Here is a 17,315-nt window from a genome sequence, read left to right as displayed (position 1 = left end):
ATGTCTGCGATGTACGTGGAGCCCTCCTACATATGAAGCAGTTCACAACTTATGCGAGTGTACTGTGTGGCATTTCATATTTTTAGCTTATTCGCCTACTCTATCCTTGTTGGGCCATATTCAACCTTGCTTTTGGACTTATTTTAGTTTTTAATCATGTCATTCCTAATCATTTTCTTTCTTCCACCCCAACTTTCCACTACTTATTTACCTTAAAATTTTAATACTTTGAAACATGATCAGTCCTATTCATTCTTGGGCCTATTCCTTATTATTCATGCACTGGAGCAACATGAGGGACCCCCAGGGCAGGGGCACACAGAATACCTCTCCAAATTAAACTAGCAAAATCCACACATGACAACTGGGTTCTGTACAAATGACCCATACTAAAGATGAGATGAAACCACAGATTTCTAAGAGCAACGACAAGGTCTCAGGACCATGAAGATACTTCAGGAAGACATGATATGCCACAAGTAAGCATACACCTTCCCAGTTACAAGAAGTCAAGTGTAATTTCTGAGAACTACACTGAAAACATGACCAAACAAGAATGTGCTGTCATGTATGGGAGTGTTGCAACAAGAAGAGGAAGATGATCAGTACGGATTCTTGAAGGGGAATAAAGAAAAAGAAGTAAACAGAGACCATCTAGCGTAACCTGAAAGGACTGCATCTGGTGAAGACCAACAGAGAAGTAGCCCCTGTGTGGGGGCAGGGACGTGTGAATGTCCTGGTGAATGTATTTGAATTCTGCTGCCGCTGTTGTGTTCCAGTCCTAGACTCCGCAAGCAGCCTGCCATTCCCCCACCTGGCTTCCTAGCCCTGGGAAGGACCCTCCACGGTCAAAGTACCTAGCCTTGCAACCCAAAGGTATAAAATGACAGACTGGCATTCTGATCTATGCCTCCACCTTTTAAGAGGGTGAGGCATCCCTCCCCAGTGGAGCTCAGCACTCAGGGCTGGATCCAGTGGGATCGCACACGTGACCTCATGAAGGCACATTCCTAGCAAAGCCCTACTGGGTTGGCCAGGTGGTCTCTTTAAACTCCTCTCATGACTCCATGCCGCCAACTGGTCCCAAGGTCAGATTTCATCCCTCCGCAGGCTGAGCTCCTGAGCCGAAACTGGTCCCAGCCTTCCAAAAGTCCATGCACGCAGAGGAGCTCCAGAGCCTTTCAGGAAAACCTCTTGCCATCCATCTTTGGACAAGTAGGTAGAATGTTCCTCCCGGAGCTGAAATGCAATTTCTCAACTGTCCAAAAAGTAGAATACGGGAGGGACTTGGAGCTACCATACCCACATAGGGTACACAGTCATGCCTTCCCTCACACATTCATTCACACAGCACCCAGAATGGGGCAGAGACTATTAAAGGTACTGGAGATACAAAGACAAATGATATGGAAGCTGCTGGTCCTGAGGGCATTTTGTATTAGGGTTCCGCAGAGAAACAAAACCAATAGAATGTGTGTGTGCTGTGTGTGTGTATGTGTGTGGGTGTGTTTGACTAGAATGCATGCAAGTAAGATAGAGAGAGATTTCAGAGTATCAGTTCATGTGATCACAAAGGCTGGTTAGTATGAAATCTGCAGGGGAGGCTGGCAGGCTGAAGACCCAGGGAAGAGTGGACCAGGAGACTTCAGTCTGGACCGTGGTCTGGAGGCAGAATTTCTTCCCTCTTGGGGGATCTCAGTATTTTCTCCGGAGGCCTTCTATTGATTGGATGAGGCCCATTATAGAAAATAACCTGCTTTCCTCAAAGTCTATTGATTTAAATGTTAATATACCTTCAAAGCAATATCTATACTGGTATTTGACCCAATCCACAGATACCATAGCCTAGCCAAGTTGACACATTAAAAAAAAAATACAGGCAAAACTCGTTCAAGTTCATCAGACTTACTAAACCCATCATACCTTTATTTATTTTTATTTTTTTTAAAGATTTTATTTATTTGATAGAAAGGAGAGGGAGAGAGAGCACACAAGCACGGGGAGGAGCAGGCAGAGGGAGAGGGAGATGCAGGCTCCATCCCAGGACCCTGGGATCATGACCCCAGAGGAAAGGCACATACTCAACCAACTGAGCCACCCAGGCGCCCCTCATCATTCTGTTATAAAGCTTTTCCACGATGAGATGCTTAAAGTTATCTTAGCCTATTTTTCATTTCATGTAAAAGTGGTCTTAGGAATTGCTCAGATGTTAAATAACCTGTTTTGGGGACCACTATGAGTATAAACCAACTGTCTAAGACTAGACTGCCCAAGGGAAACAGTAATTACCCAGAGAAGCAGAGAGAGATCCAGAGTAGCCAAGACACAGTCATTAATCATAAGCAAAGAAGCTATGGGGCAATTGCCCTGGGCAAGAGCAGGGAGGCAGGCAGTGTATCCCAGCAACTGGGCAGGGGACCAGGAACCAGAGATCTGAATCTGTAAAAATGCAGGGCAGGACCAAATAAGGATCGAGCTGGGGAAAAGTATGATTAACTCCCAATGACCTTCTAGATTCTTCATCTCAAGCTACCAGGAACTCGGGCTGGCACACTTGTCCCCAGACAATGGTGACCAAGGGACTGACAAGGAAGGCAGAAATGAGTGTGCCTTGAACACTACCCATGCCCTATTTTACTCCATGGGGTAAAATTGTTCCTAATTTTCTTAGAATTGATTGTTTCTAATTTTCAATCTTCTAGCAAATCTGTGCACTTTTTTTTCACTAGATTCTTCCATACATCCATGCTGATTTCCTCAGTATAAATTTTTTGAAGTGGGAGTACTGGATAAAGAAGTGCATATTGTTCTGTGTTTGATGCAGGGCATCTAAGCCCAAGATGCAATCCTAGCTTCGCTGTCAGTGCACTTCCCCAAGGTCTGTGAGAAATCATTTGACCATCTCTCCGTTCCTTCCTTGTTTCTTTCTTCATCCCCTGGTAGGTTAGACAGCTCATCACCGGGAAGCTGAAGTGAGCGTACGTATATGGGAGGTGTTGAAATAGTGGAAACTTTAGCGTCACAACACAGAGGAAAGGGAATGGGCTGGAGTGAAAGGTATAAAGGGAGTCACCTAGCTAAGTCCTCCTCTGGTTCGTGCCTGAGAGAGCCTCTGCTTTCGACATGATGCTCAAGGTATTGTCACATTTTACATGGCTTATTTAAATTGGTGTTCTAGCCTACCTCTCCTTTTCTCAATGTCCTTATAGCTTCTTGCTTCTTCATCAAAAATGGCATTTTGGCATTTCTCACAGCCTCTGGGCTATCTAATTACCTGCAACTTTTTTTTTCATTGGTGCCTTCCCAGTAAGAGATGTGATTCTGTTGCATAGAATTAGGAAGAAAATGAATCATTACAAGTTCACTGAATTTTAATCTCTCGGTTTTGTCTGTGTCCATCCCAGAATGGCCAGATTGCCTCCTGATGATCTGTTTACTGTCCTTAGTTCCCTGGAGAAGATGATCTTTTTGTGGCAGGAATCCTAATAATCTTGGTTTGGTATTTTAGAAAGCTTAGCACAGTGCCAGACATGTGGCAAGGCCTTGTAAAATATTTATCAAATGGCTGCACATTTTGCCCTAATTTATACACTGATCGCAGTGTTTTACTAAAAAGTTGTAAATGCCATGAGAAAATCAAGAAGACCAAAAAACATTTTAGAAATAGACAGGCTCGATCCTGCAGACAGCTGAGCAGTTGCATGTTTACGGTCTCACGTGCCCTTCTTCCTTGGGAGAATTTCTGTGGGACACTGGTGCTATGCAGGACTTGTCAGGAGATCCCCAGGGGGCGTAGCTTTGTAGGTCACTAGCACCCCGGGATCATGCAAACAGATGCCACAATCCCTTTCCAGGCTTCACGTTGGTGGGCCGATGACACACGCTCCCCATAAGCCTCTCCCAAGCCAAATCAAACCCTGGAGAGAGGAATGACTAATCACTAAATGCCCTCAACTGTGGGAGCTGTGGGGATGGAAAGAAAGCTTGAAAAGAGGTCATTTTGCTTAGAACAAGGGATCCAATCAGTTCTCAAAACTTTAAGTTTCACTTGGTGGATCATGAAACCAATGCTTTTTCTTCCTTCCCTGCCTCTGTCCCTAAATATGTTTACCCACATTCCTAGCAGCAGGACAATCAAAGTTATTGTTATTCTCCATCCTAATTAGAAGCATCCATGCCAACACCCTCTCTCTCCCATCCATCTCTCCTGCTCTCTCCCACCGCAGGCTCCCTTTACCTTTCTATCAGAGCTTCAGAGACATACCACATAGCCCATCCTTTTGAAAATGGCACTGGTTCTGAGACTTAGTCATCTGAAGACTGAAAATAGGGGACTAGCTGGTGGCCAGGTTGAGGACTTTCAGCTGGGCACTGGTTCCATCTCTGTACCTCTGCCCACACACCGATCAATCAGGGAACCCCAGACACCCCAGATCCTCTGATTCAAAAACCCCTCGCCCTATATAGCTAATGTTTTAAAAATGGGTATCTGATGCTCAGAGAAGCAAAGGAAGTTGTACAATGATGCAATAATCAGAGCAGAAAAGGGAAACAAGCTGACATTTACTAAGTGGTACTAAGTGCTAGGCATGTCTGAGACACAATTGAAGAGTGGGTGTTTTTAGCTACACATAATAGATGTTCTCTTGGGAAGACGTGTAGAAAACAAAATCATTGCCTACACATTGAAGAACTTGATATTTAAAGGAACTGCAAAACAGTCTGCTGCAAATAATACTGCAGGTTTTGATGATCTGGTTTGTGGGCGACAGCGGAATGGTCTTCTCCGCTAGGATGGGCATGGGCATTTCACATTCAGCAAGTTCACAGCAAGACCATCATCACTGTCTGGACAGCAGCCCCTCTTCCTGTGCTCCCTCTCTTGGCAGAGGGCACTGCCATATCACTGCCCAGACCCCAGGCTTTTGCCTGCCCTTGTCTATCCTCTCAATCCATTTGCTACACAAGGGCCTCCGAATATCTGCAAAACACAGTCTGATGATATTGACCTTTTTAAAGCTAGCACTATGGCTCCCCTTTAAGTCACAGACTCCAGCCTGGTGGAACTTCCGCCACTCAGTCCTAGCCTGCAAAGCCCTCTCACCTCTGCCCACTGTGTACAGCTCTGCAGCTGGGCTTTGCCTAAATCACTGCATCTCTCGCACCTCCAAGCCCCAGTCTGTACTGCCACCTCTGCCTTTAACATCCATCCTTGTCCTGGGCACCTTCCCCTGCTGACTCCCCTAAGACTTCATAACCAGGCCAGGTATCCACACCTCCAGGTGATCTCTACCAACAAGAACGAACAGGAAGTGGTTCTCAAGTGTATTTTAAATTTTCTAGTGTCCATATTTTAAAAAGTAAGAAGCCGATAAAATGAATTATAATGGTATATTTCACTTACCAATACATCCTAAATACTGTCATCTTCGCATGTAATCAATATTTTACAATTATTTTTGAGATCCTCTATAGATTTTTTTTTCCTACTAAGTCTTCAAAATTCAGTGTTTATTTTACTCTTGTGACACATTCTAGTTTGGACTAGCCACATTTCCAAATGCTCGATAGCCCAGGTGGAGAGTAGCTACCACATTGGCCACAATAGCACTAGAACATTTAAGAATCACCTAAAGATCTTAATGAAAACACAGAATCCTGTTCTTTGCTTCCAAAGCTTCTAGTTCACTTGGGGGTGGGGGGGGGGTAGTCTCATTCTGGAGATCCGGAGTAGGGACCAGTTCTCATTTTCAACAAGAACTCTGTGTGTTTCAATGTTTGTTTTCCTCTTCAGAAAACACGGCTTAATAATTACATGCAGCAGTCTGGAGTTAGACCCATAGGAATTTGTGTCCAAAGTCCTCCATTTAAGAGTTGTGTAACTCAGTGACATCAAGTCTGGGTCTCCTCACCTGCAAAGCAAGATGACGCTCATAACACCTACCCAGAAACTTGTGGCACCTACCCAGAAACTTGTGGCACTCTGTATTTACAAGAGTCAGCGTGACGCCTGGCACGTATCTAATAATGGCAGCTCCTAGATGACCCACCGGCCCCAGCATGCCCACCTTACGGGCAAGATATCCCCCTCTCGTCTCCTCACTCTGTGCTTTGCTCTGCCATAGCCCACACACTCTGTGGCCAACATCTGCATGTTGGTCTGTGTCCTCAACTCGAGGACAGAAACTGGCTATTGCATATTTCCACATCCCTTCGCCTCACACAGAGCAGGGGCTCCGTGCTTATCATTTCTCAGGAACTGAACTTAAGTTGATTAACTAGGTTTCCCCTAGTTATATAAAGAGCAAAACTCTTCATATAAAAGTACCTCAAGCTCTTGTATAGCAAGGAATAAGCAAATAACGATTGAGTATAGCACTGTTCTAACACTCTTTTTTTAAAAGTCTGTCACAGAAAGCTTTGCCAGAGTGATCCATGGCTTGGCCGTGGGGCACCTGACCGATCATGTTATTCAAAGAAGCAAGAGAATGATTCTGGATACTCTGGGCGTTGGCTTCCTGGGAACCAGTACAGAAGTGTTTCACAAAGCCAGCGAATATAGTAAGGTAAGAAGTTCGGGGGCGGCTGGGTGGCTCAGTGGGTTAAAGCCTCTGCCTTGGGCTCAGGTCATGATCCCAGGGTCCTGGGATCAAGCCCCACATCGGGCTCTCTGCTTAGTGGGGAGCCTGCTTCCCCGCACCCCCTACTCCTCTGCCTGCCCCTCTGCCTACCTGTGATCTGTCAAATAAATAAATAAAACCTTAAAAAAAAAAAGCCTGCTCATGAGGTATACCCACCAATGTGCCCGGGGATGTGTGTTTATGGCCTATTATTCTACTCTGTTTTGGAGATAGTACTTGGTGTGTGTAGGATTGTTGTATACAATTTTATGCTATATTTATCCGAGTTTTAATATTCATCCGTATTCTTCACTAAGTTACTGTCTGAAGACCAATTTTAGGAAGAGTGTCTTCCCCAATAGCATCTACTATTTATTCAGGCAAAGGCTTTAAAAGTCTCTGGAGAAAAAGCTGGTTCAGCACTCTGAGCAGAGTGGGTGTATATGCGGGAGACAGAATACCTACTCTCCAAAGGATGTGCTTGGTACGGACAACTGGTCCACCTTCCCTCCTGTTTAACCTCAAGGCATAAATAAGAATAAATTCAGACTGCATCCCCAGGCACACCTGTGGATCTCAGACTGGGACAGAGAAACAACATCTCCTCTCCTTTCCATGGAGAAAGTTGTGTTCTTCTACAAGGAAGAGAGGAATCCAGTGGTTAAGGCTACGATCCAAAACGAAGTGTTCATATAAGGACTATTCAAGTAATGCCTCCAAATATGAGGAACGGCTCTTGAAGCAGCAACTTGGCATGCTGTGTTTCCACTCCGTATGGCTCACTGATATTCTTTTGTTTCAGATCTACAGTTCCAATGTGTCCAGCAGTGTTTGGGGTCGACCAGAGTTAAGACTCCCGCCGCCATATGCTGCTTTTGTGAATGGTGTGGCTGTAAGGAGGTTTACAAATCTTTTCAACTGTTAAGCAATAACAATTTCAGAGCCAGGAAGTATCTCAGAAATCTTTCAGTTTCCATATTTCATGGATGAGCCACTGAAGTTCAGGGAGATGAAGTGGTCTGTCCTCTTTTCTATGTACTTACTTTACTTTTTGTGTTTGACAGTGAATTGATGCTTTTCAAACAAATTGTGAAGTATGGGAAATAAGATGGAGGATTTAGATAAAAACAGTGTAAGCTATCTAAATCTGGAATATATATAGCAAAAAATATAAAACCTGATATCCAAACTCAGTTCCTTGTGTTGTGACCAGTACCAGTTTCTCTTCAATAACCAGCTTTTCATCCATCCTCTCAGTCACCAGATAATTATTGAGAAAGAAACAATGACCACATGCAGTCGATATTTTCTGAAGCAAAAATCAGCACTTTTCATCTGACAATTTTTTCGCTTTGTGTATCAGTGGCAGTCTGTATCTATATACAAGATATAAGTTAGATATGAATGTGTTGGGATTTCTGAGATATTCTTATGGTTTGTGGGACAGTAACTCAGAATATTAAAAGTTAAACCCAATAGCACATCCAGCAGTAAATGTCCAGTGTCCAGACCAACCATATCCCATAGATATGGAATTCTATTTTTTAAAAGATCTTATTTATTTATTTATTTGAGTGAAAGAGAAAGAAAGAGCATGAGCCAAGAGGAGAGGAAGAGAGAGAGGGAGAAGCAGACTCCCTGCTGAACAGAGAATCTAACATGGGGCTCCATCCCAGGACCCTGAGATCATGACCTGAGCCAAAGGCAGACGCTTAACTGACCAAGCCACCCAGGTGCCCCACTATGGAATTTTATTATATTTTTTTAAGATTTTATTTATTTCTTTGACAGAGAGAAACATAGTGAGAGAGGAAATACCAGCAGGGAGAGTGGGAGAAGCAGGTTTCTCCCTGCTGAGCCGGGATTCTGATGTGGGTCTCCATCCCAGGACCCTGGGATCCGAACCTGAGCTGAAAGCAGACTCTTAACGACTGAGTCAACCAGGTGCCCCTGGAATTCTATTTTTAAGGAACTTCTGGTTATTACTATTTCATATAAGGGATAAATAAATGGCTAGAATGAAGAGAAATAAAACCTTGGAGCAGCAAATAATGATTTTAAAACATAGCTTCATAGTTGGGGCACCTGAGTGGCTTAGATTGGTTAAGCATCTGCTTTCGGCTCAGGTCATGATCTCTGGGTCTACAGATCAAGCCCTGAGATGGGCTCCCGGTTCAGTGGGGAGTCTACTTCTTTCCCCTCTTCCTCTCTCCCCTGCTCACGCTAAAAAGAGTTATTCTGAGTTCAGGAGTTATTGCAACTTCCCCATAAGTTTGAAATTATTTCATAATAAAAAGGTACAAAAATTTATGATGTGATATGGAATAAATGGCATTAAACTTTTAGTGCAACTTGTTTGAAGGGTGGAGGAGGGAGAAAGGAACAACCACCTACTTTCACAGCCTTATTTTTAAGGGGGATATAGCTCTTCCCAGGTGCTGTGGCAGAGAGCTCTGGCCACCTGGGTAAGATCCGAGCTAATTGATAGGCTTTCTAGTTGCTCCCCAAAGTCCTGTCTGCTCTGGGCAGAGGACAGCATGTCCTGTGCCCAGCCACATGATCAAGAATTACAGCTTCTAGGTTTTATGTTCAGATCATAGGGTCTAAAAATCTCATATCAAATAAAGTTATTACTAAACTAAACTCTTACTGGTCATTGCATTCAGGGAAATACTTTTTTGGTTTTTGTGTGTCTGTTTACACAGATTCACTCAATGGATTTTGACGACACATGGCATCCCGCCACCCACCCTTCTGGAGCTGTCCTTCCTGTCCTCATGGCTTTAACAGAAGCTCTCCCTTCAAGTCAGAAGTTTTCTGGCCTTGATCTGCTGCTCGCTTTCAATGTTGGGATTGAAGTACAAGGCCAATTAATGCATTTCTCCAAGGAAGCCAGTGACATACCAAAGAGGTACGGAGAGAATCTGTCCCCTGCAGAGGCACACAAGTTCCCCTTTACCTGTCAATCGTTATCTCTGTGGAGCCTTCTGACATAGAGGTTAGCTCAGTTGAAGATAATCACATTAGCGCTGACTGCTAAGTCAATTTTCCCATCACATATCGAACCATATATCCATAAACAAAGGTATGGCTTCAGAAGTACTAATGAAAAGTCTCCTTTGGGTTTAGAGAGTCAAGCAACCATGAGCATAAAATTAATCAGAGCCTCGTGCTCAAGGATGATTCCTGTCATTCTGGTATCCACGGGTACTCTGAACCTTCCTAATCCCATCTCAAAGCAGAATCTACTTTGACATTTGCTAAGGTCCTTCAGACCAAGAACATTCAGAAGATCGTGAAACTGTTCAATTGATTAATCAAAAATGGTCACATGTTGACTGTATCATATAGTTCAATCTTGTATTTCCTTTTTACTTGATCCCACCTGCTAGGAGAGGAGTAGGTTGGAATTCTCAGTGAATTTTCACAGTTTCTACCAGGCTCTCCATTTTTATGGCTACTTGCCATATTTTTATGGCTACCTATGATTTCAGCAAACAACTTTTGCCTTTCTGGCAATAATTATTAAAAATTTACTGCATCAGGCACTATTATAAGTATGTGGATTCATTCAAAACTCACAAAACCCTATGGGGTAGATATCATTATTAGCACCATTTTGTGAGAGAGGAAACAGGCACAGAGAAGTTGAGTGACTTTCCTAGGATCACACAGCTAGTAAGTGGCAGAGTGAAGATTTGAACCCAGGCAGCAGGTCTGCAGGATCTATACTCCCAACTACTATACCACTGCCTTCTGGTGACTGAGGTCTGTAATCTCCAGCTCTTTGCTCTTTTTCTTTTTTCACTTTTCAGATTCCACCCCCCTTCAGTGGTAGGAACTTTGGGGAGCGCAGCCGCAGCATCCAAGCTTTTACGGCTCAGCATGGCTAAGTGCCAAGAGGCCCTGGCTATTGCTGTCTCTCATGCCGGGGCACCCATGGCAAATGCTGCCACTCAGACCAAGCCTCTTCATATGGGCAATGCTGCCAGGCATGGCATGGAATCGGCTTTTCTAGCGATGCTGGGTCTCCAAGGAAACAAGCAGGTCTTGGATATGCAGACGGGCTTTGGGGCTTTCTATGCCAACTATTCCCCACAAGCTCTTCCAGACCTAGATTCCCACACTTGGCTGCTGGGTCAGCAGGACGTGGCATTCAAGCGGTTCCCTGCACATCTGGCCACGCACTGGGTGGCGGACGCAGCTGCGTCCGTCCGGAAGCACCTCATCACAGACGGAGCCCTGCTTCCCACTGACCATGTTGAGAGAATTGTGCTCAGAATTCCAGATGTCCAGTATGTCAACAGGCCCTTCCCAGACTCAGAGCACGCAGCTCGTCATTCGTTCCAGTATGTGGCCTGCACCACACTGCTCGATGGTGGCATCACCGTCCCCTCATTCCACAAATGCCAGATCGACAGGCCACAGGTGAGAGAGTTGCTCAGGAAGGTGGAGCTGGAGCACCCTTGGGACAACCGGCCCAGCTTCGACACACTGTACTGCGAGATAAGTGTCACTCTCAGGGATGGAGCCACCTTTACAGAGTGCTCGGACACCTTCTACGGCCACTGGAGAAAACCACTGAGCCAGGAAGACCTGCGAGAGAAGTTCAGAGCCAATGCCTCCAGCATGCTGTCCTGTGACACCGTAGAAAGGCTTTTAGAGATCATCGAGAATCTAGAAGACCTAGAAGATTGTTCTGTGCTGACCACTCTGCTGAAAGGACCCTCTCCACCAGAGATGGTTTCAAAATCTATCTAGCATTTAACAATTCCAACATACAATCTCTCCTGAGGCTTATCAACATCTAAGTGACTTTATATTGGGGAGAATTCGGTGATTAGCTTTTAAAGCCAGGGCTTACAGTCGGTCGGCCCAGAATATGGGAAGCAAGTTGGAGAGAGTCCAGAAACAGAATTGGATTTTTATGGAAGGAGTCTTGTCCTATAAATTTTGCCAGACAGTTCCAATTACCTAAAGCAAAATAATAAACATGTAAGAAACACAGAGAAATTGATTTTATAAGCATTCATAAGGCTGAAATTCAAGTCACCTCTAATTTGCTTATAAAGTTAATCTTTACAGAGGACTTCTTTATGAACTTCACGAACCTCAAGGTGTAGGGGGAATTTGAGCCTACATGTAAATTTGCTGACAGTGGAGAAGGCCTCCGGCCTACTGTGCCACCAACAGATTTCTTACACCATGGGTTTTTACAAATCCTCCACAGGGGAGGGGGTGCTACCAGGTTTAGATATAAGGAGTTAGTGGACCCAAATCCTGCCCCTACAACTTACTAAATGTGACCCTAGGCATGTTGCTGGGTAACCCTCTGCCACAGTTTCCTTACTGATAAAGCAGAAATAAAAAGCAGTGTAAAAAGTAAAAAGAGTTTGGCTGTGGAAGCCATGCTGTTAATCACTGCAATATATTGCCTTTTGTTATAAAAATTTCTCAGGAAAAATACCATGGATGAAGTGTCGGAGATATAACACAGGATGACAGGGGGGAAAAAAGTATATATGTGAGTAATTAAAAATATTGATTTTGTAAAATAACAAAAATGTTTTATCGGGTTAAAAATTGCAAATTTAGGGCGCCTGGGTGGCACAGTTGGTTGAGTGACTGCCTTCAGCTCAGGTCATGATCCCGGAGCCCCAGGATCAAGGACCACATTGGGCTCCCAGCTCCACAGGGAGTCTGCTTCTCCCTCTGACCTTCTCCCCTCTCATGCTCTCTCTTACTCTCTCTCTCTCAAATAAATAAAATCTTTTAAAAAAAAATTGCAACTTTAGCAACAGATATAAGCAAGGAGTTATTACAGTGAATGTATTCTAAATTCCTTGTGTTATTTAAGAGGGCAAAGCTATTGGGGTGCCTGGGTGGCTCAGTGGGTTAAAGCCTCTGCCTTTAGCTCAGGTCATGATCCCAGGGTCCTGGGATCGAGCCCCGCATTGGGCTCTCTGCTCAGTGGAGAGCCTGCTTCCTCCTCTCTCTCTGCCTGCTTCTCTACCTACTTCTGATCTCTGTCTGTCAAATAAATAAATAAAATCTTTAAAAAAAAAAAAAAAAGAGGGCAAAGCTATTAACTCTAGACTATGATTTGCAAGTATGCATGTTGACATTTCCAGGGTAACCATTATAAGACAGTAGTAAAATGTATCACTTCCAGGTTAATAGAGGGAGAAATATGGAATTAGGATAAAAAATAATCCAAATGAAGGCAAGAAAGGAAGAGGAAAAGAAATATGTAATAGGTAGAACATACCGACAACACAATATAAAACAACAGGAAAGGAGCGCCTGGGTGGCTCAGTCATTGAGCGCCTGCCTTCAGTTCAGGTCATGATCCCAGGGTCCCGGAATGGAGCCCCACATCGGGCTCTCTGCTCAATGGGGAGCCTGGTTCTCCCCCTTCCACTCCCCCTGGTTGTGTTCCCTCTCTCGCTCACTCTCTATCAAATAAATAAAATCTTAAAAAAGAAAAAGAAAAAAAACAGGAAAAAATCTAAATATATAACTACAAAAAGAATAAATAGACTAAATACCCCAGTTAAAAAATACAAAGATTTAAATAAACAAAATCTTAAAAAAAAAAAAAAAAAGGTGGGGGGTGCCTGGGTGGCTCGGTTGTTAACTGTCTGCCTTCAGCTCAGGTCATGATCCTGGGGTCCTGGGATCAAGCTCTCCCATTCCCCCTGCTTGTGTTCCCTCTCTCACTGTCTCTCTCTCTGTCAAATAAATAATCAAAATCTTAAAAAAATATATAAAGACTATGTATACATTAAATACAATGTTTAATAAATTTATTAGCATCGAATTTACATATCATTAATTCATCTATTTTGAGTGTACAGTTCAATGAGTTTTAGTAAATTTACAGAGTTGAACAATCATTGCCACAATCCAGTTTTGGAGTACTTCTTTTTTTTTTTTTTTAAAGGTTCCATTTATTTATTTGACAGAGAGAGAAAGAGAGAGACAGAGATCACAAGCAGGCAGAGAGGCAGGCAGAGGCAGAGAGAGAAGCAGGCTCCCTGCTGAGCAAGGAGCCCGATGCGGGGCTCGATCCCAGGACCCTGATCATGACCCGAGCCAAAGGCAGCGGCTCAACCCACTGAGCCACCCAGGCGCCCCTGGAGTACTTCTTTTTAAGATTTTATTTTTAGTAATCTCTCCACCCAATGTAGGGCCCAAACTCACAGCCGGAGATCAAGAATTGCATGCTCTATCAAATACCTATCTCTACCAAATATCTATCAAAATACCTAGAGTACCTCTGTCATGCCAAAAAAAGCAAAAACCAAAAACCAAAATTCTTCCTGCAGGCCTGGAATCAATCCCCATTCCCACCTCCAGCTCTCAGCAACCAATGATCCATTTTCTATCTCTATAGTTGTCCAGACATTTCATATAAATGGAATCATATAGGGGCACCTGGGTGGTTCAGTCAGTTAAGGATCTGCCTTCAGCTCAGGTCATGATCCCAGGGCCCTGGGATCAAGCCCAGTGTCAGGCTCTCTGCTCAGTGGGGAATCTGCTCCTCCCTCTCATTCTCTTCTCTGCTCTAAAAGAAATAAAATCTTTTTAAGAAATGGAAGCATATAGTAGGTAGTCTTATGTGTCTGGCATCTTTCACTTAGCATAATGGGTTTTTCCCCCACATATATATCAGTACTTTATTCCCTTTCATTGCTGAGTAGTGTTCTGTTGTATGAATATACATTTATTTACCCATTTAGTAGTTGATGGACAGTGGACTGCTTCCAGTGGGTCTAGTACAAATTATGCTTCTATGATCATTCACCTGCATGGCTTGGTGTGGTAGCACCTCCAATGGAAGTAGCACCTCCATTGTTCATAGGTAGATACCTAGGAGTTGGAATGCTGGGTCATTTAGTTAGTACATGTTTAACTTTATAAAAAACTTCTCCAGGGAAACCTGGGTGACTCAGTCCCTTAAGTGTCTGCCTTCGGCTCAGGTCATGATCGCAGGGTCCAGGATCAAGTCCCACATCAGGCTTCCTGCTCACTGAGGAGCCTGCTACTCCCTTTCCCTCTGCCTGCCACTCTGCCTACTTGTGCTCTCTCTCTTTCGGTCAAATAAATAAATAAAATACAAAAAACTTATCCAAAGTAGCTCTAACACGTTACATTTCTACCAGTAATATATGAGGGTTCCAGTTTCTCCACACCCTAACCAATCCTTGGAATTGTCAGTCTTTTTTATTTTAGCCTATCTAGTGTATATATAATGGTACCTTGTTTCAGTTTACATTTTCCAAATGACTAATTCTTGCTTATTTTTGAGAATTATTTTAATTAGTTTGTCTTCTTATCCAGTTGTAGGAATTCTTTATATAACCTGGGTTCAAGTTCTTTATCATATATGTTTTATAAATATTTTCCCCCAGTCTGTGGTTTGTCTTTTCAAGTGTTTAGTGGTCTCTTTTAAAGATCAAAAATGTTAAGTTTGATCAACTCCATTTTACCATTTAAATTTTTTTTATTAAAAAAATATAGAAAACAAAAATAAAAAATGTTATTGTCCCTGCTTTTGGTGTCATCAGAAGGTTTTTTTTTTTTTTTAATCCAGTTAAATAAGCTATTCAAGACTCATAAGGATGCAAAAAAAGTTTAAAGTAAAAAGATGGGAGAAATATGTATGGAATACTAACCAAAGCAAGCTGGAATAAATAAATGTTAATGTTAGACAAAACAGATCTCAAGCAGAAAGCATTCCTGGAAACAAAAAAGATGACTATATAATGATAAAAATTTCAAATCAGTAGGTAATTAAAATAATTTTAAATAATACTGAACTACAAGGAGAAATAAATGAATCCAATACCACACAGAGAGAATTTTAACACTAATCTCTTAGTAACTGATCTCTCAAGGAAACCAAAAGTAAGTAAACTACATCAAGATTTAAACACAATATACATGTTTTATGTAAAGGACATATAGAGAATTCTGCACAAAACAACTAGAGATTTCATAATCTTTTAAAAATCTCACAGAACATTTACAAAAAAAGGACCATCTACTGAGCCATAAAGTGAGTCTTAACAACTTTACAAAGGATTGGATGATATAGATCATTTTCCCTAATCATAATGCAATTAAGTTTAAATTCAACATTAAAAAGATAATTGGAAAAGCTTGAAATGTTTGGAAATAAAAATTCTTTTAAGTAACTTTTGGATCACAGAACAAACTGTCATTAAAAATTATAAAACATTTAGAACCAACCAATAATAAAAATAGCATATATCAAAATTTGTAGGATGTAGCTAAAACAGTACTTAGAAATGTGTAGAATTTTCTATGGCTGGCTTTCTATCACTTGGATTATGCTGTTTGATAAGACATATCATGTAGCTGTGATTAATTTGTTTGAACAGTAAATAAAAAGTAAATAAAACAGGAGATCAAAGTGGTGGTTTCTATTATGGCCTTCAGATACAATTTAATTATCCTGTCTTTATGCACTTCAGAAATTTCTAGTGGTAAGATCTAAGGACTAGTAATAATATCCCCAAGATCTAAGGGCTAGTAATAATACCCCCAGTAATTATATCCCTTTGGGCCAGTAAAAACCCCTGCTAAAAACAAGACAACAGGTGTGCCTGGGTGGCTCAGTGGGTTAAAGCTTCTGTCTTCGGCTCAGGTCATGATCCCGGGGTCCTGGGATCGGATCGAGCCCCACATCAGGCTCTCTGCTCAGCAGAGAGCTTGCTTCCTCCCCTCTCTCTGCCTGCCTCTCTGCCTACTTGTGATCTCTCTCTCTCTCTGTCAAATAAATAAATAAATCTTTAAAAAACAAACAAAAAAAACCCCAAGACAACAGACCCAAAATGGAGTCTTAATGCTAAGCACCACACCACTAAAATGAGATTTATTTACAGTTTCAGCGCTCGCAGAAATGGAATCTTAAACCAATCATTCAGGAATTGCCAGAACACTAATTAAGTAATATGCCTGACAGACCCCTGCCATCCCCTAAAGGAAAGTAACCTTGAAATAACCAATCTATTTTGTCTAATGTAGCTTCCTTGTTCTTATTCCCTTCTACCTTTAAAAGTTTTTCATTTTATAAGCTCCTTGGAGCTCCTTTCTATCTGGCTAGGTTAGATGCTATATGATTCAAATAAATTTTTGCCCAAATAAGCTCTTTTTTTTAATGGAATATAATGTTATTTATTTATTTGGGAGACAGCAAGTATGTGAGCAGGTGAGCAGGAGCAGGTGGGGCAGAGAGGGAGAGAGAGAGAGAGAATCTCAAGCAGACTCCATGCTGAGACAGAGCCCTGACGCAGGGCTCAACCTCATGACCCTGAGGTCACGCCCTGAGCCAAAAACCAGGAGTCAGATGCTCAACCTACTGTACCACCCCAGTGCCCCATGAATAAACTCTTAAAAAAATTTAATACAGGGCAGCTGGGTGGCTCAGTCTGTGGAGCATCTGCCTTAAGCTCAGGTCACAATCCCAGGGTCCTGGGATAGAGTCCCATGTCGGCTTCCCTGCTCAGCAGGAGTCCGCTTCTCCTTCTCCCTCTGCCATTCCCCTGGATTGTGTTCACTCTCTCTCTCTGCCAAATAAATAAAATCTTTTTAAAAAAATTTAATGCGCCTCAGTTTATCCATCTTGATGGATGTTTCAGACAAACAACAAAGGTTGGAGAAAATGAT

At 42.6% G+C, this 17,315-nt stretch overlaps 2 protein-coding genes across 4 annotated transcripts in view; one reads left to right on the top strand and one right to left on the bottom strand.

Moving 5' to 3' along the window:
* Positions 1 to 17,315, bottom strand: part of LOC116573860 — a 59,430-nt gene that overhangs the window by 29,736 nt on the left and 12,379 nt on the right. The gene's annotated exons all lie outside the window — the stretch shown is intronic.
* ACOD1 (aconitate decarboxylase 1) lies at positions 3,010 to 12,054 on the top strand. 3 transcript variants are annotated; one of them, XM_032314163.1, is made up of 5 exons: positions 3,010 to 3,135; positions 6,405 to 6,566; positions 7,423 to 7,512; positions 9,326 to 9,531; positions 10,436 to 12,054. In XM_032314163.1, exons 1-5 carry the CDS (start codon positions 3,124 to 3,126, stop codon positions 11,379 to 11,381), a joined length of 1,416 nt encoding a protein of 471 aa, XP_032170054.1. In that variant the 5' UTR covers positions 3,010 to 3,123; the 3' UTR covers positions 11,382 to 12,054. The 3 variants fall into 3 exon arrangements, with proteins under 3 accessions (XP_032170054.1, XP_032170055.1, XP_032170057.1); XM_032314164.1 differs by lacking the exon at positions 7,423 to 7,512; XM_032314166.1 differs by lacking the exons at positions 3,010 to 3,135; positions 6,405 to 6,566 and having other exon boundaries at positions 7,421 to 7,504.

This window comes from Mustela erminea, chromosome 15 (genome assembly GCF_009829155.1).
Source record: "Mustela erminea isolate mMusErm1 chromosome 15, mMusErm1.Pri, whole genome shotgun sequence".
Lineage (NCBI taxonomy): Eukaryota > Metazoa > Chordata > Mammalia > Carnivora > Mustelidae > Mustela > Mustela erminea.
The sequence above is the reverse complement of the archived record's forward strand: the minus strand, read 5'-3'. Positions and strand labels throughout refer to the sequence as shown.